The sequence below is a fragment of the Rhipicephalus sanguineus genome, chromosome 4 (assembly GCF_013339695.2).
Source record: "Rhipicephalus sanguineus isolate Rsan-2018 chromosome 4, BIME_Rsan_1.4, whole genome shotgun sequence".
Lineage (NCBI taxonomy): Eukaryota > Metazoa > Arthropoda > Arachnida > Ixodida > Ixodidae > Rhipicephalus > Rhipicephalus sanguineus.
Window position 1 is genome coordinate 112531319 of NC_051179.1, and position 23618 is coordinate 112554936.

At 44.7% G+C, this 23618-nt stretch overlaps 2 protein-coding genes across 4 annotated transcripts in view; one reads left to right on the top strand and one right to left on the bottom strand.

The window, feature by feature from the left end:
- The window catches only part of LOC119390578 (uncharacterized), a 280493-nt gene that overhangs the window by 37823 nt on the left and 219052 nt on the right, over window positions 1–23618 (top strand). The gene's annotated exons all lie outside the window — the stretch shown is intronic.
- The window catches only part of LOC119390580 (kelch-like protein 17), a 48936-nt gene that overhangs the window by 18708 nt on the left and 6610 nt on the right, over window positions 1–23618 (bottom strand). For 2 of the 3 annotated variants that reach the window (XM_037658175.2, XM_037658176.2), the window contains 6 exons: window positions 17934–18184; window positions 14684–14805; window positions 10286–10507; window positions 9370–9486; window positions 3907–4120; window positions 3432–3576 (listed from right to left, as the gene is read on the bottom strand). In XM_037658175.2, coding sequence (XP_037514103.1) covers window positions 3432–3576; window positions 3907–4120; window positions 9370–9486; window positions 10286–10507; window positions 14684–14805; window positions 17934–18184 — 1071 coding nt within the window. The remainder of the gene's footprint in view (window positions 1–3431; window positions 3577–3906; window positions 4121–9369; window positions 9487–10285; window positions 10508–14683; window positions 14806–17933; window positions 18185–23618) is intronic. The other variant, XM_037658174.2, reaches the window with a different exon arrangement.

Sequence of the window (23618 nt, forward strand, 5' to 3'; positions counted from 1 at the left end):
ACTCATTTAAAGGAGCTCCATGCCCCATGTCACTTTCACAGCGAAAGTTGTAATGAGATCACAGCAACAGCTGATTTTGGTGGCATAGTTGTCCACCGCTGCCCCCGGTATCCGTAACCACGTGAAATAAGAACAAACGGAACGAGAAAAAATATCCACGATCGGATCGGATTTAAACCCGGGCCCTCTGCATGGCAGTTGAGTATTCTATCGCAGAGTCACGCCGGTGCTTGAAACTCCTTCGCAAAATAATCCTATACTGTGTTATTTAGACCTTATTTCACAGCTCGTGAGGGCATATAACCCTTTCTCAAACAAAGCATTAGAATGCTCCACCAATTGAAAATTCAAAAGGACGGACCTCCTGTAGACACACGGTTTCCTCCTATTGACACTCTGTTTCTTTTTTCTTTTCATAAATGTCTCCCACTCGGGTCACAATAAAATCTTCCTTTTACTCTCGGAAGCATCACGACGATAAATTTGGGCTTTTATCGTCACACTCAACAAGGCAATGCTCACTTCCAAGAACATCCTTCCAAGGTCATTTAACCCCCACTGCACTATTGGATGTACTGCGTGGGACAATTGAGTGCCAAGCTTTGCTGAAAGGCCTTATTGGGCACTGTCAGGAGTCGCCTTTCGGCCAGGAGCCTTCGAGGCAGCAGTGGGGAAGACGTACGGCGATGTTTGGAGGTAAAAAGTAAAGAGATGTTCACTCGATTACATATTGGTAGTGGATGCGTCTTCCAGCGGGCCGAAGCCCAGCTTAAATTGTCTTTTGGATGATTGCTAGGGAAAATACTGTTCACTTCATTTGTCCAATATAAGGTAACAGTCTCCACACGAGGCCCCGAAGGAGAAGAACGTATGGGACCTACTCCGTTCTATCCCCGGGAAAGGGTGAGGCGAGCCCGTCAGATATGGTCAGATCCCCCAAACAACCACCACATAACTGCACCAAGAAATTCCAGGCGAATTACTCAATGGAGCCAATCGTTATCTTCTTCGTAGTGGCAGTGACAATGCGACATCGTCGAGGTCATCCCAGATGCATGGTGACCGATCCCTGCACCTGGAGACATTCCAAGAAAGGGCTGAATGTGTCATCAGTGCGAGCCCCCTCCACTGGCTCGCTTCAGTTCAGTCGCAAAGCTTTTCTGGTAATATTTCGGAAGAATTTTTGTTTTATATAGCCACTGGTGGTGACCCTCTTTTGGACCACGTGTCTGACAAAAAAAAACAAAGGAGAAGGGAAGGCTCCTTTCTTGCTGCCACTGTAATGACCACGCTTACTTCAACGACCTTCTATTTAGTAGACTAGCGGTTTGGGCTTGTTGGTTTTCCAATTGTGCTAAAGTGGCTGCACGAAGCAGGATGGAGAACACATTAACAAAGAAGACGAGCGCTTACTTCCAAATGAAGATTTAATGTTTCCTACAGACATAGGAAAAGAAGAAAGAAGAATGAACAAAAGACGGAATGCGAAATGCAACACAAAAAGACCCCCCTCCGATCGCAGTGTGGCTGTGCTGGCATCCTCCAGAAATGCTAACTCCCTTATGTGACAAGCGCATAATATACCCCTGACACATGCGCAAAAGTACTTTGCAGTGAACCGCTTTTGTCGCTCTGAAGGACCCTTTGGAGAAAGAGTTTGTGCTGATGACACACGGCACCGCACTAAGTTCTCTAGGTGGTTTGTGGCCTCCACGATTAGAGTCGGTTTCTCAGATGAGTGCCACAAGAAAAAAGAAAGAAGAGAAAGAAAAAGGCACTGCTTATTAAACCGGCTGGAGAGAACTCATTTTTAAAACCACGCTGTTGGGTTGGCACCCATTCTGCAGACTACAATGCACCACACTATTGACAAAGCATATGACACTGCCGGAATTCAACATGGCGGTGTCGGCAATGTGATGCGGGCATGTGAAGGAGGAGGTCACTGCCAGAGCAGTGCATTTTTGGGGGGATACGCATATTTACAATGTCACAGAGGGGATTAGTCAAAATCTGGTGAGCCTTCATTGAAAGGCTGCATTGTTGAGTTCTGCACACTGTATGCGAGGGAATACCCTTCACGTCCGAAATGTGGAAGCAGAATCCGCTTTCCCGGAAAGGAACATTGATGGGAGGAAGATACTTTTTTGTCTTGTTGTCTTGGGATGGAGCTGGTCCTATCAAAGACTTCCCGGAGGATGCCCCCATCGCGTAAAGAGACCTACAGTGTCTGTTGTGGGCATGCTCAAGCAAGCGATCATTCAAACATTACAGCTCTGTCTGAAGGCGCAGAATGGGGTGTGGGTAGAAGTGATGGGTGCATTTCTCGCCGCAAGGGCCTGAAAAATTCCGCGTGCTGAAAAATGGTGCCGGGGGGGGGGGGGGAGTGGTTGGTGGCTTTGGGGAAGGGGCGATCGTCGAATCACCTCTCTCTTGGATACGCCACTGGCCCCAGCACAAACAAAGTGCGCATAATGCCTTATAGACGTGTAGTGGGTACCACGCTTCTCCACAGAATGACGAATAATGGCATAGTAGGTGCTTTCCTACTTTACAAAAATTATGATGATTTATGGCGCAGTGGGTACCTTGCATGTGTACTTGTATTAGTTGCCCCGAGAGAGCCTGCAACAGGCTCTAAGGCCGCTCGTCCAGCTTTTGCTGTGGCTGTGCGGCGTGTTCTGCACAGGCCTGGTGTTTTTCAACTCTATGCTTAAGGAAAAAGGTCGTTCGAGGTGTACTGGTGAACTACCCTTCTGCAATAGCAAAAAACAAACTACTCTTGGTTCATGACGAGGCCTTACAGGCCTTACAGGCAAGAAAAGAAGCCAAGGTGAAGGACAGGTGGCAACAGTGACTTCAGGTTCTCTTGAATACCAAGCATGTACAGCGAGATTGTATTGAGTTTTGTGTACTAAGTAAGCACACAGGAACAGACTGACAAGACTTCTAACGCTAGAAGTCAGCAACAGCACACGGCATTTCTGGGTTCATTTTCTGTCCCTGTTTATTTGCATGACATAAATTTAGTACAAAGGAAATCTACCAACTAGCCTGTGAGCAGACGCTGTACGTTCTCATTTAAAAGGAGAGAACGTATGAAACATATCTAAATCACCACAATGAAAGTTGCCAATTTTCTCCCACTTCAAAACAGTGAACTGGATTAATCAAAATGCCCATTCTGCTTCACTGAAACTTCAGCCTTGGTAAATGATTTCCCAGTTCCAATAACCGTTTGCTTTTTACATTCCTGCCCCTTCATTTCTGCATTTTTTTTTTCTGTTTCATTTAGACACTTTAGCAGCTATAAACCAAGAAGTGCTCATTTTCGGGCACATGTTATCAAACAAAAACTGAAGCGCCCTACAGTTGTCTGTTTACCAGAGGCGCCAGGATTAGGCAGACACACAATCAACAGGATAACTCACCCGCCAATGGCATACAACATTCGGTTCAGTGCAGTTATGCCGGCTCGAGATCTCCGGTGGATGGTGGGTGCGAAAGAGCTCCAGCGGTCCGTGCGTGGATTGTAGTACTCGCACTCACTGTGAATGGCAAACAGTGAGCCTCCACCTGGAGGAACAGAGGATGCCCATAAGAAGACCTGAACTACTTAGCTGTATGTTCTTAACTGTGTCAGCATAGAAATGAAATAAAACAAAGGAACAGAGGACACAGAGGTCGCCCATTATGATGACCCCTCAATGAGTCGATCAAGAACGTAGACCTATCCAGCACCCACCCAGTCATTGACCTATGCCAAGTGTCCAGGACCTAGGCCTTGCAATTTAATATAAGAAGTTGGAAGTAAGACAGAGATTTGCTAACTCTCAAAGTCACCAAACTAGGAACCAATTTTAACTTCACTTTAGGCACTCCACAGAGTCGGACTGCAAGACTCACCGACAGCGAAGAGGTAGGAGCGGAGGCCCTCGGGTCTGCGGTGCGAGGTGCGCGGCCCAGCCATGGCAGCGCGCCGCTCAGGCATCAGGTGGTAGCGCATGGCCTCGATGAGCAGGTCTTTGCTCTCCTCGCTCGAGCGCACCAGCGGCTCCTCGCCCACCTTGGAGAGCAGGAACTCCCGACGCATCAACGGCAGCCGACAGTGCTGCAGCAGCTGCAACACACATATCACGATGACATTATCATCATCGTAATCCTATTTCGTGACCACTGCAGTACAAGGGCCTTTCTCTCAGCTATGTGCACTTGACCCTGTCTCGCTGTCTTCTATCTGGACTTAGAACAGCAGTGTGGACCTACTATATAAGCAGTTAGTTACAATCCTAGGTGCGAGTTTCGCATGCTAAGCAGCCTCAATAGGCATGATAGGGTATGTTCACCCCAGATTCCGTTAAATGTTTCATACAGTAAATACTATCCACGTGAAGTCAAATGAGTAATGCCACCCCTGTGCCCCATGTGCAATGTACACAAAGACGTACTAGCCCACTTACTCTACTCTTGCAGGCTTTTTTTAATACAGAAGAACGGGTCTTACCAACTCAACATTCATAAAAGGCAGTCATCTCTTGAGCTATGAGACTCTGTTTTTATGTAATGAAATAACAAAAATTGCTGGCATTTTACATGCCAAAACCAGGATATCATTATGAGGCACACTGTAGTACAGGACTCCAAATTAATCTCGACCACCTGAAGTTTAACGTGCACCTAAATCACACAGGTGTTCTTTGCATTTTGCCACCATCGAGATGCGGCCATCGTAACTGGGAAAACGAACCTGTGCCCTTGAGCTTTTCATGGAATGAAAGCACTTTTTAACTTTTTGGTAGACACTGTTGTCATGGGAGTACTTTGGCTTGTTTAACGCTGTCGTGTGTTTCGTGAGTATTCCGTAGCTGTCGTGAACTGTTCCTATCACTTGGTTCTTCACCATACCCACACAGAGTAACGTGCTAGGCATACCGCCACACACTTTTGTATTAAAGTGGAAAGTTGGGCAAGTTGGTACGAATTGAAGATGAAAAACAGTGCACAAAGATGAGGGATGGGTTGAAAGAAAACAGGACAGGCATCTCTTCATCATGAAGACAAACCCCCGCAGCGCTCTGTAAAAAACCTGTCTCTCTCTCTCTCTTTCCATCCTATACGTGAATATTTCGTAACTTTACACAATCGCATCATCTGCCATCCTCAAGCGCTTTCCTTGTGGTTTTGGGACGTTAAACCCCAGATATTTAGAGTGCTTTCCTTTTCTAAGCATCGTTGCTATAGCACAAGTGAAACAGTGCAGCAGAAACCAGCAGGCAGAATGCTGCTTGCATCGCACATCGTTTCAATGGAATTCAAGAACACAGTTTTAGGAGAGCTTTTGTCCAGCCACTACTTGTACTGTTCACTACACAATTGCCTACCAAAGAGGATACGAAACCTCTTGCGCAATAATACAACGACTCTCCAGCCACGTTTTCTCTTTAGTTCATTGTTTCACAATGTGCCCAGTTGCAACTGTTAAAGCAGCACAATTCAATGAAGCTGCATCCTTTGTGGAGGGTGAACAATTAGCTGTAAGAATCGCAAAATTTTGGGTGCGGATCGACTAGAATATTCTTTGAATAGTTCTCGAATATTGCTCGAATACTTCGAAGCAAAATTACAGGATAGAGTTTCAGAGGATCCCCAAGCATATTCTTGTGAGATAGGAAGACAAAAACGGTGACGGCCATTAAAGGCGCCCTCCAGCACTTTTTCAAGTAATCGTCTAATGGCTTCATTAAAAGAGCTTATTGCGTCACGAATCGACTGCCGTAAAAATTTTTAGAATTCCTGAAGTATGCGTGGAGTTGCAGGAATTTTTCGCATGCTTTAAGCGCTTTCTCTCTCCTTTCGTACCAGTGAGCGCGCTGAAAGCTACACAGGGCGGGTGACGAGGGGGCAAGAAGATACGTCCTTTCGTCAAGCACGCGTCATGACCTTGAGCACTTTGTTTTAATTTTTTTTCTTCGAATGCACAGCTTATTTTCAATGCGATCGCGCATGGCATGTGGCGCCATCTTAGGGTGGCCACTGTAACTATGCAGCTCACGATGCTCAAATGAGTCAATGGCCATGGACTTTGGTCTTATAGCGCGGTCATTTGAGTTTATGGCACGATTTGTCAAGAGAAGAGGGAGCAATTTCTAGCTGACTTTGAGAATTACTAGTAAATTCCAGGCCGCGTGCTACGCTATAACGTTTGGCTTGTGTGTTCTCAGGAGCCTCGGCTACCGATCTGACCATGCTGAAAAAGTGTTGTAGAGCCCCTTTAAACTCATGAGAGGTCGAAGTTTGTGAGGAGAGTTCGGTTTATGCATGTTATTTAGAAGGGCAGTGATTTGATTTTAAGCGAATGAAGCCGTTATATTCATATTCTGTTTGTTTGAATACTTCGAATAATAAAATTCCGGTGAGAATTGAATCAAATAACAAACACTATTAGAAAAATATTTGAAAGTTCGAATACTTGCACACCCCTAATTATTACATCCATAAATGAAATACGTATACAGCATGCATTAATTTAAACAATCTGTGCTACAAGTACAAAAGCTATATGATATCGTAATAGTGACTGTGTGGAGTAGCAGTTTATTACTGAAATACCATACTTTCTCGCGTATATCCCACCCCTGCACCCCCGACTACAATCCACAGAAGATTTTATAATAGGTGCCCTCATATCGACGGGAAGCCAACTCTTCTGCAACGATGTGAAGCATTGCAGTGAAGCCACCTTGCACACCAAAAATCGCATATAATTTGACTGTAGCTTCGTATTTATTTTTTTTCATGTCTTGAGTGGGCTAAATGCAAGAAAATATGGCGCAGTTGATGACCTATTCTTCGGATACCAGATTTTTCGGGCATACCTTATAGTTAGGATGCCTTCACAGCACTGTCGCATAATTAACAAGGTCCGTGTACAAGGCTGACTGAAATTTAGAATGTGCAAATTCTTCAATGTCCTATTTTTCTAACTTTCTGCCTTGTCTGCAGCAGCTCTGAAACGGCATTAACTGAGGCCACTGCTGCTGTTATGCTGACTCTTAGGCAACCATGAAATGGCGCTCTTGCACACCGTTCCACTTGCAAGCATAGCAGTCCTCAAAAGTCAGCTTTACCGCACCGCGGAGGTGTTAAAGGGGTCATGAAGCACCCCTTGGGCCTGTTGAAAAAACACATCCTGCGGAAAGATGACACAGCTGTGAACTGCTCAGCCAAATATTGCAGTCGTGCGTGCCGTGTAAAGGCTACAAGTGGAGCGCAAAGTTGCCGTTTTCTCAGGCGCCCACTTTTCAAACAGAGGCCGGTTCTCACTCTCGTCGGTGGGCGGGGCGTCTGCCGGTTGACGTCGCGATCTGCATCACCACGTCGCAAAAGACATAGCATCCTCATTGGCCGATAGCCGACATAAATCAAGAGTGGCGTTCGGATAAGATGCGCTTCTTGCCACGGGGTGCCACCACTTGCCGCCGCCGCACTCCTCAGTACACGGTAGCCGCACTCGCGCACGCGAATCACAGCGGGAGAGCGATCGCGTTTCATGATGCCCGCTGAAGTACCGTATTTACCCGCATAATTTGCGCCCTCGCATAATTTGCGCACCCCTAATATTTAGCCAGCTTTGCGAAAAAAAAATATTTACTCGCATATTTTGCGCTCCCCGCCCCCGCTCGAGCCAGCTCGCCGGCGCGCGCGCACGGGGCGAACTTTGGACGGCCGCGCCGCCGCGCCCCGCGGCCCTCACCGAGCAGGCGAGCGCAGTCATACACAAGACAGGCTGCGAGTGCGAAGTCCCTTCTTCCGATTACTTCGTTCTATTCTCTGGAAACCGCCGAGACCGTACCAACCGTTAATCTGTTCACCGGTTGTCGGAACTGTTCGAGCGTTCTCCCGCCGTGAGAATGCATGCACGCGACACGGCACGGACTACTTTCTGCATCGGAGGCGTGCGAGGGCCAGTCGCGCCAACATTTTCCCGCGCTGACCCTCCTCCTCTGCGTCCGCGCTGCGACGCAGCCTTCGTTGATTTCGGAAGTTTAGGTTTCGCGATCAGCCAGTTGCGTTTTCACTGTTCTCTTGCGCTGAGCTACAATAACTATTCGGCAAAATTCAAGCTCACTGTTATAGAATTTGCCTAAGGAAACGGGAACCGTGCCGCAGACGAGTTCGCTTTTTAATACAAGACCGGGAAGGAGACCGTTCCGAGGACCGAAGCATGGAAAGTTTCCTGCCGTTGAAGAATACCTTTTCAAATATGTGCGAGAGCTTAGGCCCACCGGTATCGCCGTGCCGTGGCACCTCGTTACTCCCAGCATTGTCGCGAAGAGCTTCAAGAAGACGCCTCAACGCGCTTTCGGAAAGCGGTGACAGCGGCCGCGGCGATGATTCTCAGTCGGACTTCTCAACCAGTGATTCTGACTATAGACCGCGCATGACCGAATCTGGCTGGTTAAAGTACGTGCTAATTCTGTTAAAAACCCTTCGTTTGCGCTATAATTTATTTTCTTCTTTAATGTATTATATCGCGCGTGTTAGGACTATATATTGTGCGTTATTTCAGATGTGCTCGCGAAATCTCCGCGTAATTTGCGCACCCCCTTTTCGGAGCTCCAAATTCGCGAAAAAAAGTGCGCAAATTATGCGAGTAAATACGGTAACTTCTTTCCCCCGTGCCATCCCTCTCTGTGTAGCTTCCAGTTCGCTCGTCGGCACAAGAAAAGAGAGAAAGCGCTGAGAGCGCGCGCCCGAACCCCGTAACTCCACTAATTCTTGACGGATTCGAGAAGTTTTTGCGGCAATCGATTCGGGAGGCAGTGGCAGTGGTTCATGACCCCTTTAACTTCGATACTGAGGTCATTAGATCAGTACTTGGAAAAGTGGTTCATGACCCCTTTAAGCGGTCAAGCATATGCAAAGTATTGCAATGAAGCATGCCAACAATGATAATGGGCCCCTGACACCAGACGAAGTATGTGTTCCTTAACTATACACATATGTACCCACTGTCGATCATTTGTTGCAGTATTTGCCCCGACATGCCTAATAGGCCTTCGGCGCTACTAAAAGGATGTTTGTTGAAGTTTGATGAACTTTTGAGGCAGTAAAAACGCGTGAATTCATTTTATTTTTCGGACTGTCCAATTTTTTTTTTGTTCGAATGTTTAACCAAAGAGCTGACAATGCAAAGCAAAAGGCTGGTGACATGAAGAGAGCAAAGTTGAATTTGGGAAATGAAGCGTGGATGAAAGCGAAATGTCGCAATGACAACAAGCATACTTTTCTCATTGTTTGTTGACAGTAAGCACAAACACTTGTATTGGGACTAACTACACAACAATATTTGAGAAGAGCCTCACCCACCTTGCCAACATACTTCTCCCTCTCGGGCAGATCGTGCTTGATCCAGGCTACGGTGGCCTCGTAGACCAACTCTTCCGAGGAGACATTGAGCTCATCGCTTGAGATCAGGTCCTCCACCTGTACAAACAGCACAAAGCAGGGACTGATCAGGGATTCGGGATGTATAGGATGCTGGTTATGGGAGGGAGGGCAGTATATGCAGACAGAGAGGTATTTTGGCAAGAATTTGAGGGGTCGTATAAAAATACCTGGCACAAGGCCATCTGAAACACCTTTACCTGTACACATAATTTGCACAGACTCTTCAAATCATTGTTATTATTACTTTTCAGTTGCCAAACATGCAATGTATCAACATGACAAGGTATTGTTCCATGACATACATAATTGTCGCGATGATAAGATGCACACAAAGTAGGCACGAAAGCTGCCTACATCATGTTTCATCCCTACGTTGTGTGTATCCTCTCAGCAGTACCAATTATGTCTCATGTGCGGAGCACCCAGATGGAAGCAAGGAGGAAAAGACCAACAAGAGGCCACATTCAAGAGTGGTTTCCTGCCAAAAACAGCACAATGAAGGAAAGGTTGTGCATTGATTTTGGAACCATGAAACTGTGCTGTGCATACAGCATCTCATGTTGGCTTCATTATGGAGATATTTGAGCGGCCCAACACGACCCATACAGCTGAATGACTGCCACTGTCTCCGTACATTTTCCATTTAAGTGCAAAGAAAGTTTGCAAAGGTTACAGTGCTGTGCGCTTCACTGCCTCTGACTTTTGTCTGGCCACTAGAAAATGCTTCAACAATAAACAATGCCCATAAAAAATAACTCGTTCCACTGCTGTTCCAATAAATGTGCAGTCAGAGAGGTCAAGGAAAGGTGTGAGAAAGAAAGAGAGAGAAGGGAACCTGCGAGAAAGGCAGCATGAGGAACTCGTCGGTGTGCGCCACCTCGCGGAAGTGGTGCAGGGCGTATCGGTGGCTCTTGCCCAGCAGGTCGCGGCAGGCGTGCGTGTCGGCAAAGCTGCGGATGCCCAGGCAGTTAGACGGGTGAAGCTGTCCCAGCAGGAAGGCACAGCACGCCTCACGAACACTGCCCACTTGCAGCAGGCTGGCAGCGGGCAGCAGGCTCTGCACAGTGCAAACAGAACGGCCGAGCTGACGCGGAGTTTATCAATGCGAAAGCCTTGTGCGTCTCACGCGTTGAAAAAGCCGATGTAGTCGGCATCGACGTGAATGGTTCTAAAATTAACGCCTATGTAACTAATTAACAACCTGATGAAACCGAACAGACAATTCGATTCAGCTGAACTGGGAGAGCAGGGAACGGACAATGGACGATGGAAGAACCACGCAACACGAGCGCTCATATTGTGTGCTTCTTCCATCGTCCACTATCTGTTCCCGCGCTGCCCAGTTCGCTGAATGAATATGAATTACCAACTAGCCCACCTATCGATCCTTTTACAACACACAATATTGAAGCTAAGAAACATATAGGAGACATTACTTGCATATTTTAACTGTAGTATAGTAATTATGACATAAATGGAAAGGAATGAAAGAGGATGAAAAATCAACTTGCCGCAGGTAGGGACTGAAATTACAAACTCGGGATAACGCAGTCTGATGTAACAAAAGTTTGGCTCTCCATGTAACAAAGGTGTGGCTCTAGGCACGCGAGCTGCGCTCAATTTTGTCTTTGTGAAAGCGTGCTACACGCCAACTTCATCTTTGCAAAAGTGTGAAGGAGAGGTAATAAAGAAGCATCAGGAGGTCTTCATGAAAAACAGTTCAATTTTGAAAACTGATGGATCCTGTGAACTTGCACATGCATCTTAATAGGTTCCAAGGCTTGGCACATTCATTCAAACGTGCCATCGTGAAATGCAGAAGCAGTGGTGATGTCAACAAAGGACTTTGGAAACAATGCAAACAAATACACTTCGATGGATGCCTAGTAGCTTTTGTCACAGTGTGAGTCAGAGCACAGTAGCAACCTGGACGAATGCACTGTGAAAATGCCAATGTAGATTGCCACTCCGAAGAAAAATAAGTAGTCAGATATCATCTTTTTATATTAACAACTTTGAAGCAAAGATTTCAAGTTTACTGCTGTCACGTTTTCCATTAAAATTTCCCCACAAGATCTCATTCATTATTCTGCAATGTTAATTAAACCAAGTGGCACCTCTGCAAGCTTTGGTTGTGAATAAAAAATTAAAAACTGTTATTCATATGCAAATTTCAATATTGCAGCATGGAGCTGCTGCAAGGACATGAATAGTTGATACCTAAAAATCTGGTCAAACCGGCGAAAAAAGGTCATGTGAAATTTTTTTTTTGACAACATCAACATGTACAAAAGGTGTTGTCTTAATGCGATCATGAAGGCGAAGCTACTCTTTCTTTTTTTATCTATAGGTGGTCAACTGTGAAGATTCTGAATCACCCATGATAGTCATCTATAATAACACAAGTTAAAATAATATTCTTCTCAAACTACACAATACCATTTACTTGCTTTCAATGATTAAACAGACTTCTTCATGTTGATCATCACGAAGAAGAGTTTTTTTTTTTGGAAGATACGGCACACAATGCACCAAAAACTAATTCCACAAGTGAAACCAGCAGCTGCAGTAAATTGAAGATGCCACAGCTGCACAAGGTACGTTCCGTAATTGGAGAAAGGAAAAGCAATCGTGAAACTTGACAAGCTCATCAAATGACGTTCAGTGCCCTCGGCAACGGGCCGACAGGCTCGTCACGTCACGACAGAAGACCTCATGACGCACACCAGCGAGCGTAGTTCCTGTGACGAGGCGTCGCGATGCTAGAATGACGCACAAGGTTACAGAGCATAGCGATACTTCCCTCCATTCGTTACTTTGCACAGCGAATCAACGCGGTTTAATATTTTTTTGTACACATACATGAAGGCAAGAAGTTAAGAATACAAGGGGTCACTGACACACGGTCTGCCCGCACATGCGCACCTTAAAAAAAAGCATTAATAAATAAAATAAAGCACAAGCTGTACAATGAGCTGTCATTTGTGATGACCTTGAGACAGCACTGCAAACATAACTTAGCTAAAAGCATCAGGCAGCGAACATTGCCCACACTATCCGATTGCTTTATGTGGCAGCTGCTTTGAAGGGATAGCGTAGTGGGCAGGTTGGAATTGATCTATTGTAAGCAGCGTGTGAATTGACGAGATGGTCACAAAAATGAAGAAAGAGGGGCACAATGTCTTTCCTTTGCTGTTCCTGTCAGTCCTACGCCAGGGGTCTCAAATTCACCACAGCTAGCGGGCCACAGTCATGAAATGCAGTCTCCCTCGCGCAAGGGCTGGGACAGTGCAGGGTTGCCAATTAGAACGACGGCCTTGCCCACACCTCATATATGGGTCACTTCAGAAGGGAAAGTCAGGATTTGAGAAACATATCGATACTCATCTACAGAATGACTGAAATCATGACGCCAATCCTAAAATGCAGAGCTTTTTATCCACAGTTATGTTTCGAAACATGGTGACTGCATGGGTGAGGTGCCTCAAGAAAAAAACATGCCTGGGACCCATGACGTCTGTGTAGCTGATGAACATACTTATCAAGAAAAAGAAAAGTATGGGACGAAGGCAGTCATGTGCAGGCTGGGCCGCTAGCAAAAGGACCGCTGGCCATGTGTTTGAGACCCCTGGTCTATGCCCTACTTACAGTGTCTGTGCAGTCTCTAATGTTTAAAGTAATACAGTAAGAATTTTCGAGTGTTACACTTCACTAAATTAAAAGAAAAGTCAGGTAAAGAACACCAAGCAGCTCAAAAGAAAAGTCACTGAAGTAAGGGTTCCAAAGGCCAGCCGCAAGCTGCTAAGATACTTTCTGAAATTTAAGGTTTTTTTATTTATTTATTCGGTACCCACAGCGCCAGAAGCATTACAGTGGGGGAGGGGTTTACAGTTAGTCTGAACAGTTCAATATTTGTTATACATAAAGCATGGAAAACAGTAACAACAAAACAATAGCTACAGCAGATTGACAACATAAGTTATTCAAAGCAGTATACGATAAATGTGCGAAAAAAATAAATAAATAACACACACTACAAGGTTGAGTCACTTCAACAGGAATTAAAACAAGTGACTTGATACCGGAGTATTGCCACAGTTTTCTTCTGCATACCGTGTGAGGAAAAAAGAAAAAAAGAGCAAAAGATAAGAACATACAATATTTAGCATACAATCATTTAGCAACAAAAACTAAAAGGCACCAATGGATTTTCATAAACATGCTTGTGCTGCAAAAACCTTCTCAATGGAACCAATAGCTGGAGGTGTACTGTTAGATGCTAGGCAAGGTTCCCAAATTACGAAGACATCCCAAAAAAGAAAAGAAAGAAAGTTTGGGGCCACATGGCGAAAAAATTCACCATTTCACCCATGAGTGGCTCAAATTTAAAAACGTGACACAATTGTATATGGATGCTTTTAGTTGCACTTGGTTTGCTGCACTGGTTTCCACATGAAGGACAGCACCAAGAAGGGCAGAAGTGAACAGCTGCACTGGATACTGAACTAGGCGGTTTAACTCGTGAATAGTTAGAATCACCATTCAGACGTTGGCATTTCAACTAAAATCACTGGAATGGGCTGGTCAGCACTCTACCCGAAACTCATGTGGCTTCCCTAGTGAGGTTTTACTGCAGTGCGTAGCATTTGGGTATGCGAGTTTATGAATGTGTCTAGGGGTTTATCGCTGCGTCACATTACTGGTGCTAATCGTTACTTGCTGCCACTTTTAATCCACCTATTCTTGGTATATAACTGGCAGGTTTTTCTGCTTAGAATATTTCGCATACCATAATGTTAATTTTAGTCAAAATTTCAGATTTCCAAGGAAAATATTTCGATCACGTATTGAAAGCCACAATTTCTTAAATTTCATAATCAATTTGACATTTTTTGCACTTTATTGAACGCCCCTACAATGAAACTAATATCCTTCATGCTTCTGATTTGATTATGGCTTAGCTTCACACTGCAGCTATACTACAAAGCGAACCAATCAACTCCCCCCTATCCTTCTGATCTATCATATCACAAGTTCAGGGGAAGGTGGAGGCTTTGAGTGACGAGCTTTTGTTTACACAAGAAATGTTGGTGGAGGATGTAACAAGACTTCAGTGACATGTTTTGTTCAATGACTTCTACTGGTTTGTCATCTGCATTGTAGATATCAGACTTGACCGAACATGCAGAGAGACACTGGCCGCACATTCTTAGGGTGACTTAAGCAGACACACCTGAACGTTGCCTTCAGTGATGACAATCTCGCCAGTGTAGGCAAATTCCACGAGCTGCTGCAGGGCCGAGAAGGCGATGTCGTGAATCACCACCTCTGCCTGTGCCTTCTCACACATGTCACCTGGAAGCGAGAGAAAAATGAAATATCGTCGAAATAAAACAATTCAGTTTAGGCAGCAGAAACATTCCAACTTAATTTTTCTCTATGAAAAGGTCCCGACTATCACGGGAAAGGGAGGAAAACAGTGAGAGATCAAGAGAACATAGCCAAATGTGCGGCCAGCTTTCATCATGAAAAAATATGGCAGACCCCCCTTAAAGGGAAGTAAAACAATGAATCGGTTTGGATTGATAAGTTGTGCTCTGAAAATCTTATGAAGTTAATTTCACCATCATAGCTTTAATAATAGATGAGAAAATCAAGGTCAAAGCTTCATCTTTAAATTTCGCACCGAAATCTGTGTGTGTGTGACGTCACGGATTTCAATGTGTATTCTTCATATGTTGGCCACATTGGCTCAACGAAATTTCTTAAAACTTGGTATGCTGAGTCTCTGGCCCCCTCAGAGGACAGTGCACTTCATATTTACCAATTGGTAACTACATAGGCCCTAGCAGATGCTGTTGAAATCTATGACATCACGGCACTGGTGCGGCAATTTCAAGGTGGCGTTGCCACCCGCATTTTCTTTTTGCGCGTTTTCTAGCGTCAAGCGTGATGATGTAGGTATTGTGAAATAGCAATTACTAATACGAGACAAATTGCTTTTCTCTTTAGTGTCCCTTTAGGCAGAGCTTGAAGGGGCACACAAAAGATGTATTTCAACCATCTGATGCTTCATTTAAGTCAATGACACAAATACTGCCAAGAATCATCTTATTAAAGAGGTGTCCTAGTGCTCTAAAAATATGGTTCTAAAGGAAAAGAAAGAATGTGCTTCTGATATTGTAGTTTCCTTCCAACAGCTTTGTGTACATAGACAAATGATTCCCAATAGGTATGTGTAGTCCTTGCATTCGAGATAGCTCTTCAGACTTTCACCAGCATCTCGATGTCTGGCCCTGAATAGTAGCATACACTGGAACAGTAATATTAAAGTTATTGAAATCACGACCTCCACCATAAACACCACAGATAAAATTTTCAACTGTCTTTTAAGAGCAGGTAGCAAGGGCATTACTCTATGTAGTCTCTTAATCTTGGCACTGTAAACAAAGCAATAATAGCGATTGAACTTCAAGGTTGGTGAATGTTTTTCCTCAAAGATCAGTACCTGCCTAGCAAAGCCCTCACTATGATGACGATGAAAAGACCATAGCAAATTCAACACCCTTGATGTTGCATCAATTTCCTGACAGATTAAATTTTCTCAACCCTAAATATTATCACAACTTCGGTAGATGGTTGTCTCAGCCAATGTTTAATTTAACCAGAGTTAAATAAAACATGGGTTCTGTTTAACCCTAACTTGCCAATGCTGTTCCTATGGCCCGCCAACCAAAGTTGGCATCCTTTCATTAAGTGAGCATTTTCATATATAAGCCAGCTTTATTGGTCTACAGTAGACTGTACTAAAAGCCAACTGCATGGAGCATATTCCATTTCTTCTTAGAATGCAATGTAGTTCTTGTTCATCGATAAAATATTACATATTATCAAGCTGACACATTGTACTAATTGTGCTAACCTGTGCTTTGCTTTTAGCATTTATTGCAGGCGTGGCAGCGCCACTACTGCTAGTGAGGGCATCTTGTGAGGCAGACGCCATAGAAGGGTAGGAAGCTTGCCTTTGGCCATAGCTTGACACTGTCTCTTATAATTGTTGCCTTGGAGCTCATGCCCGGCCGAGAAACATCAATAAACCTGAGACGATCTGACCATCTTCGCCATATTCACGCAGAATTACCAGAACTCTGCTGATGGTGAGACTGGCACTTCTGGTATGCAAGGTGTGTAGTTTTTCCAATCCCATGTAATATTCCTTTAAAGATGGTTTCATTTCAAGAATTATGTACAGACACTAAGGATGTTACTTGGTTTTATTCAAGCAATAGAGTTGTGAGTGTCACTATCCATTGTTCTGTTCCTGTTTTACACTTTTACTACGGATATTTCTGTAATTCGTGGCCTGCTTATTCCTTGTCAGAAACATCACCTTGTAGATACGATCGATTCCCTAGTCACTTAAGTTTCAGCCACAATAATATCAGATGCATTTTTGGCCGTACGAAATTGTTCAACGCTTCTGCCTGTGACGTAAAACTTTAGCATGATTTTTTTCTAGTAATAGTATGTCTATAAATAATCCTCTTACGTTTTGCCAAGGGTTTTGTTTTTATTGAGTAACAATATTGTCACATGCGAAAAGAAGGTCCTCGGGCAAGAAATACCACGCAGGCAGAAAGACTGATGCAGGTCTAACGATATGGTTGCGCCAAAACCAAAATAACTGAGCGAGAGCACACGCTGTCCTAAATGACTTCTTCGTTGGTTTTTGTTGGATGCGGGCTCATGCTTACCGCAGTTCATGACCAGGTGGCAATATCAGCACAGTCCTACACATATTTTGCCCCGCCACGGTGGTCTAGTGGTTATGGCACTCGACTGCTGACCCGAAGGTCGCGGGATCGAATCCCGGCCGCGGCGGCGGCATTTTCGATGGAGGCGAAAATGTTTGAGGCCCGTGTACTTAGATTTAGGTGCACGTTAAAGAACCCCAGGTGGTCGAAATTTCCGGAGCCCTCCACTACGGCGTCTCTCATAATCATATCGTGGTTTTGGGACGTTAAACCCCAGATATTAATTTAATCCTACACATATTTTAACTGGAAATTTTCACTGTGTTATCCTGTACATACCTCGTTTCTCTGTTTTGTATTAGTGACCCTGCACTCTGTGTAAATTTAATATCCTGCAGTACTCATTTCATATTTATGTACCTCACTGATGTCCTTCTACTGCAACCTACCTTCTGTACACTTTTATGTATCTTACAGTTCGTCCAGTTAAATTAAAAACTGCAAATAACTTTCCCTATGCTTTCCTTGACTTGATATGGTTTCACAGTGTACTTTAGAAGCGTGTAACGTATTATGAACAAATAAATGCAGTTTCAACCAAAAATTAGCACTAATATTGAATTACCAGCCTTACTTTGCATCTGTACTATAGCATTAGTTAGAAATTATGTTATGAAAACCACTGTTGATGGGAATTAAAGAAGCTGAGACCGCTGAGCTGCACTCAACTGTTGAACATGGCATGGAAGTAGGGGCTGGAGGCGGCCAGCACGAGCCTGTGCGCCAACAGGCTCTGGCCGCCAGCCACCAGGCGCACATCGCACAGCTGGCCCTTGAGTTGCATGCAGTGCATGGCCTGGAAGGCCTCGCGCAAGTGCGCCTCGTGCACGTGCTGCCGTTCGTAGCTGCCGTCCCCACCGTTGCCCACGACGCTCAGCAGGCTGCCCCCGCTGCCGCAGTCGCTGCTGTCCCCCAGCGACCTGCACGCAGCAACACTGCCAACATTGTAGTTGAGGATTCGACGAACACTCGTTCGCTCAGTACCTGTACTCCTACTTAGTGTTGTTAGGTCTTACAGCACATCTGATTAGTATACGCAGCTACGGTGCTGCGGGAATTAGTAGAATGACAAAGTGAAACTAACATTTATGAGCCGGGTGACTAAGGCAATGTCATGGCTACGATGTTTGAGTTTTTTGTTGTTCTCTGAGCATGGCTCACACCCAATGCAGGGGATGGGCCGAGTAGAGGGTGAATTTTTCCTTTAATTTCTGTAGTGTATCATTCCTAGATGCTGCTATAGTTCATTACCACTTTCGTTACCGCGGAAAAATCGGTTGTTTTTGGCTAGTCCAGGAAATATTTTTTTCCTGCCACAGAATATAATTGATGCTAAAGTGTAGGGTACCAAATGATAGAGGAAGAATTGGTCTTTCCAACAGTACTAATTCTAAACAACGGATTTAGTTCGAGTATAATAAAAAAATGATCAAAGAAAAATGCACCAAAAAGAAAGAAAGATTCATAAAAACGTTAATGCTACTCTGCAAAGGCTAAACATTTTAAAAAATTGAAATATACGTTTTGAACGCAAAGCCCTCGTAGAATAATAGTGGAAATATAAGCTCTGTAAGTACAAAGATTATTTACATAAATACAAGAATATAGGCACTAGTGCCTATCATGCCACCGCGCGATGCAGGTTCTCGACGCGGTGAAAGAAAGGCTGGCTGCGCATGTTTCGGGGAAAAAAAGTTTTTTTTCTGCTCACCTTTCCTAGCATAGTTTGCAGTTCTGGTATTTTTCAATTTTCCTGTGTATTTGTTGAAATGAACAGTGTAGCCTGTTCCAAATTTGCAAAAATCCATAATTGTACCCTCATTTGATCTCTCTCGCTCATATACTGCCGAATACCATACCGACCTTCACAGTTCACCATTTTCTCATCCACTGAAAGGTTCTGACGGGGTTAAAAGATAGTGTAGAAAAATCGTTCTTGTGTTGCAATAGAGAAGACACGTGGTGAAGATTCTCGTTGGATGCGACGGTCGTCTTCTTCAGATCAGACACACTCAAGAAGCGTTCAACCTTTTTTGTGGCATCACTGACGGTGGATGAAGGCCTGAAAATATGTGTCGTCGACACCAACACCAATGCAAGCACGGGACTTCAGCGATTACCATGTACACATGGAGTGAGACGAACTTGCTCATCTTCTCTTCAGCAACCTCCCTCCATGAATCCATCCCTCTCACTGTATGTTGGCTTTTGGAAAGTATGCATCCACGCATACTTCTCTGTGTGGTTGCATATCTCTCTGACGACTTCTGCGGTAAAAAACAACACGAAGACGCCGCCGCGCAGCACACCGGAACGTTGGGTCAAAGTCCGCTCCGCGCCGTTTTCGCGAAGAGAACTGCGCTCTTTCTGCAGCCGGCGCCAAATGCTCCCGCCCGAATGAAGTTAACACCTTGCAGATAAGAGCTGTTATTTTTAGAACACACCGGATACGTTTACATCGACGTGTGGCAGCGATAAAACGACCCGAGAAGAAGATGAAACATACCGGCGGATAGCTGCTGATGTTCCGGGGAGGTTTGAGGCACTTTCACCGTCCGTACTGAAGCCTCGAGAATCGAAGTCGTCTTCCGTGTCTGTGGTGCTACCATCATCCAGAGATTCCCGCTCATATTAATCGGAATCCATCGAAATTCGCCGTTTCTCTGGAGCAACCGCGAGCGGCGTCGACGCGAAGTCTGAAACAACGAGCACTCACCTACCCGACTGCGAACGAGCTTTAAAAATCTCCCCGCAGTGGAAAAAACAAACTCGCAAATAAAACTGATAAAAAACATGTTATTTTATGCTTTCTATTGCTTTAGCTGTCCAGAACCGCTCAGAGAGTGCCAAAATTTGATCTTGAAGTCATCGATAACATATTATCGATGGGAATAGGTGCGGTCACGAAAGTGTTAAGATATTGATATTAAGTGCCAATTATTGGTAATGAAATATTTAAAGCCGGCAGAATTTAGCAAGATATTCTTTTAGTCTCGATGACCAATTCCTCAATGGTTAAAAAAACATCCCTGTGGCTGTATCCGAGAGTAGTGGCCCCCATAGAAAGAGTAACCGGTCGTGATAATTCCAGGCCCAGCTTGCAAAGAGGTGGTACAATTATTCTTGTGCTCAATATCATGTACCGGTGACAGGATAGAAAGAAATGAACAATGATTTCCTTCCGTTTGCAGAAGAGGCACAGAGGGGAAATCACTAAACTTGATCTGTGCAAGTAAAAATTGAGGGAGGTAACACGACAACGAAATTTCATGATGACAACTTCCATCATCCTTGAATTGGATAAATCGCTGCGCCAGGAAAATATCAGGTGCTTGTACTCTGGAGACACAGTCAGTACCGGGTCAGCTAAACTTTTTCTGAATTTACTCTAAAATCCCGAGCAAGCGCCCCCTCCCTTTTTTGGGAGATTTGAAATATGCGCCCCCTTCTTCCGCCGTTTTCACTGTTTCATTCACTGTTTTTATTCACCCGACGAGTGCGGATAAAAACAGTGAATGCATGCACATTCGATGAAGCATTTCATTAGAAGAAGGCTGTGCATTCTTTATTCTTAGCGGCTCTTCCGCAGATGTCTTGAACTTTGATCCGCGATCGAGCAAGCGACCCCCCTCCAAATCTTATCGGATTATACATCACCGTACGGGGGGGCACTTGCTCAGGATTTTACAGTTAGGGAGTGAAATCTTGCCATCGTGATGTGTGCAAACACGAATGTGCAAACAAGAAGTGGGAAAACATGAATGATCAGAGCAAAAAGCGATGTGTTTTCAAGAGAATCAGCCGTTTCATTTAAAAACAAACCTATGGGGCCAGGCACAGAGATTAAATGAATACATTGAAGATGAGCGGAAACTAGTAGCTCAAGAGCTTTAGTAGCGAGCTGCTTGTTGTTGTTTTCCACAGGACATGGCTCATACTCAATGCAGGGATTGGCCGAGCAGTGGGTGAATTTATCCTATGTTTTCTGTAGTGCATCATGCATAGAAGCTATCATTAATTAGTATAATGATTTGAAGTACCAATTCTTGGTAATGAAATATTTAAGGCAGGGAGAATTTAGCTAGATTTTCTTTTAGTCTCTCTGATGAATTCCTCAATGGCGAACAAAACATCCCTGCCTGCCTGGTGTTGCCCACTGAAACAACCTCTTCTTCCACAGTAAACTCTAAGGGCACTGTCCACTACAGTGCCATCACTGCTGGAATCGGGTTCTTGATGTTACATGGCAAACACATATGTCGTAGATTTATTGTTCCAGACACCTGCAACTAGCACTGGACGTCAAAAGAGAATGCCGAATTGCCATTCCGTGGACACCACACACGACATTTCTATGTTGAGCACGACATACAGTGCTCACAGAATTAAATGTATCAGCTTAGAGCTACCGTATTTATTCGAAAATAGGTCGGGCACGAATATAGGTCGACCCCTACTTATAGCACTCTACCAGAAATAAAAAAAAATATTCGAAAATAGGTCGACCCATGTTTTTTTTTTTTTAGAAACAGGAAAATTGAAACATAGCACACCTTTATTTACAATTAACTTAGCGCCCTAGTCGCTGCCGGGAGTGTCATGTTCGTCAGATGTGCAAGGAAGGTTGTCGGATTCTTCGCAGGCATCCTCGGCATCCCAAATGACGTCGACTTCGCTGCCATCGATTGCGTTGGAAATGCAGCACTTTTTAAAGCCAGTCACGATAATTTCCGCTGGCAAGTCTTTCCGCGCGTCCTTCACCCACGTCGCAACTTCATTGAGGGAAGCCCTTCTCGCGGCGTCCCGTCGGTGTCATTGCAGCATCCTCCTTCAAGCCACTCTTTGTAACTCTTCGCCACCCGGTCCTTAATGTAGCCGGGACGTCATACCTAGCGGTATGACGACCAGGTCTGTTGGCCTTCTGCAGGGCCTCCTTGACGCCCGGAGCCTCAGTTCTTTTTCAAGAGCGTCATGCCTGCCAGTTGCTGGGCCGCGAAAAGCACGACGCCATCCATTGCACGCGAACAGTCGGTCCCGCTGCTTCCGCCAACCCCTAATCAACTTTTACGTCGAACTCACGCTGAGCGGCACAATTGCTGGAATTCTCGGCAAAAAGTATCACTTGACGCTTGAAGTCAGCTGTGTAGCGCTACCGACGTGACACCGTCGCAACCGCGCATTTGCAAATGCGAACCGTCACGTCAGATCAAACAACAAACAAAGAGTGAGGCCTTAGGCCAGTGCCAGTGCGGCTGCGCGTCGGCAGGCAGCACGGCTAGGGGGCTAGGGACTTCACGGCCTACCTAGGGAAATCACGGGTTCCAGCGCAAACATGGCGGAGCGGCTGCATTTTGCGGGGGCTTTGAAAAGGCGGTGTGCAGCTATTGCACAAATAACTTTTTTTTTCTTAGTTACTTAGTCGGAAAAGGCGAACGGGTACGGTTTTTATACCAGATTTTATGGTATATAATGTGCGTATGTAGCAGGAACTGCTTGAAGAACAGCAGGCGCGGCAGTTGAACGGCATAGGTGCGGTGCTTTTGGTCGCTTTGATCGCGAATATAGGTCGAGATTCTTTGGTCACGAATATAGGTCGATAGCTGATTATGGGCAACATTTTTGGGAAAAAAAGGTCGACCTATATTCGAATAAATACGGTAAGTAATGTATACACTTTCATTTCCATCATATTCAGTTCATTTCACATTGGATCGTCACATTAGATCACACACTTACGTTATAGCCGTATTGACCTTTAGTGTTCAAGCCATAGCGACATTATGTGGTTACCTCAAGAGATTTCCACATATGTACCAGCAGTTATGCCTAATGTTTTGATGTCATCTACCATTCCGTGAGCAGTGTACAATGCTGGAATGCTATGTCCTTTTGTCTATATCAAAAATTTTATCAAAAAAAAAACATAATGGTTCTAAAGATCTTTTCATCTACACATTTTCCTCATTCAGCAAAGAGGAGAAGTGCAACTCTGAATGTCAAGATGTTCTGCACGTCGCATTCTTACAAAGTGCTTCCACTGTAGATCCACACAACGTTGCTATGCTCGCTGATGTTGATTTATTCAATTTGCATGCTAATGTCTGTGGAAACATCAGCATATGTTTCGAAAATGCCAGAAGATCTCGGAGCCAGTGACTGCAATGCTGTTTACAAAATTTCACATGGTGTTTGGTGGGGAACATCTTAGCTAAGGAAGTTTTATGACTGACACTTTGGTGCGGTTTTTTTTTTCACAGCTATTTCTTTTTTTTAGGTTTTCTGGCATCTGCTGCCAATGACCTTTAGTTAAAGGAAGCTAAGGGAAAACAAAAATAAATTTTTGGGGGAGGCTTT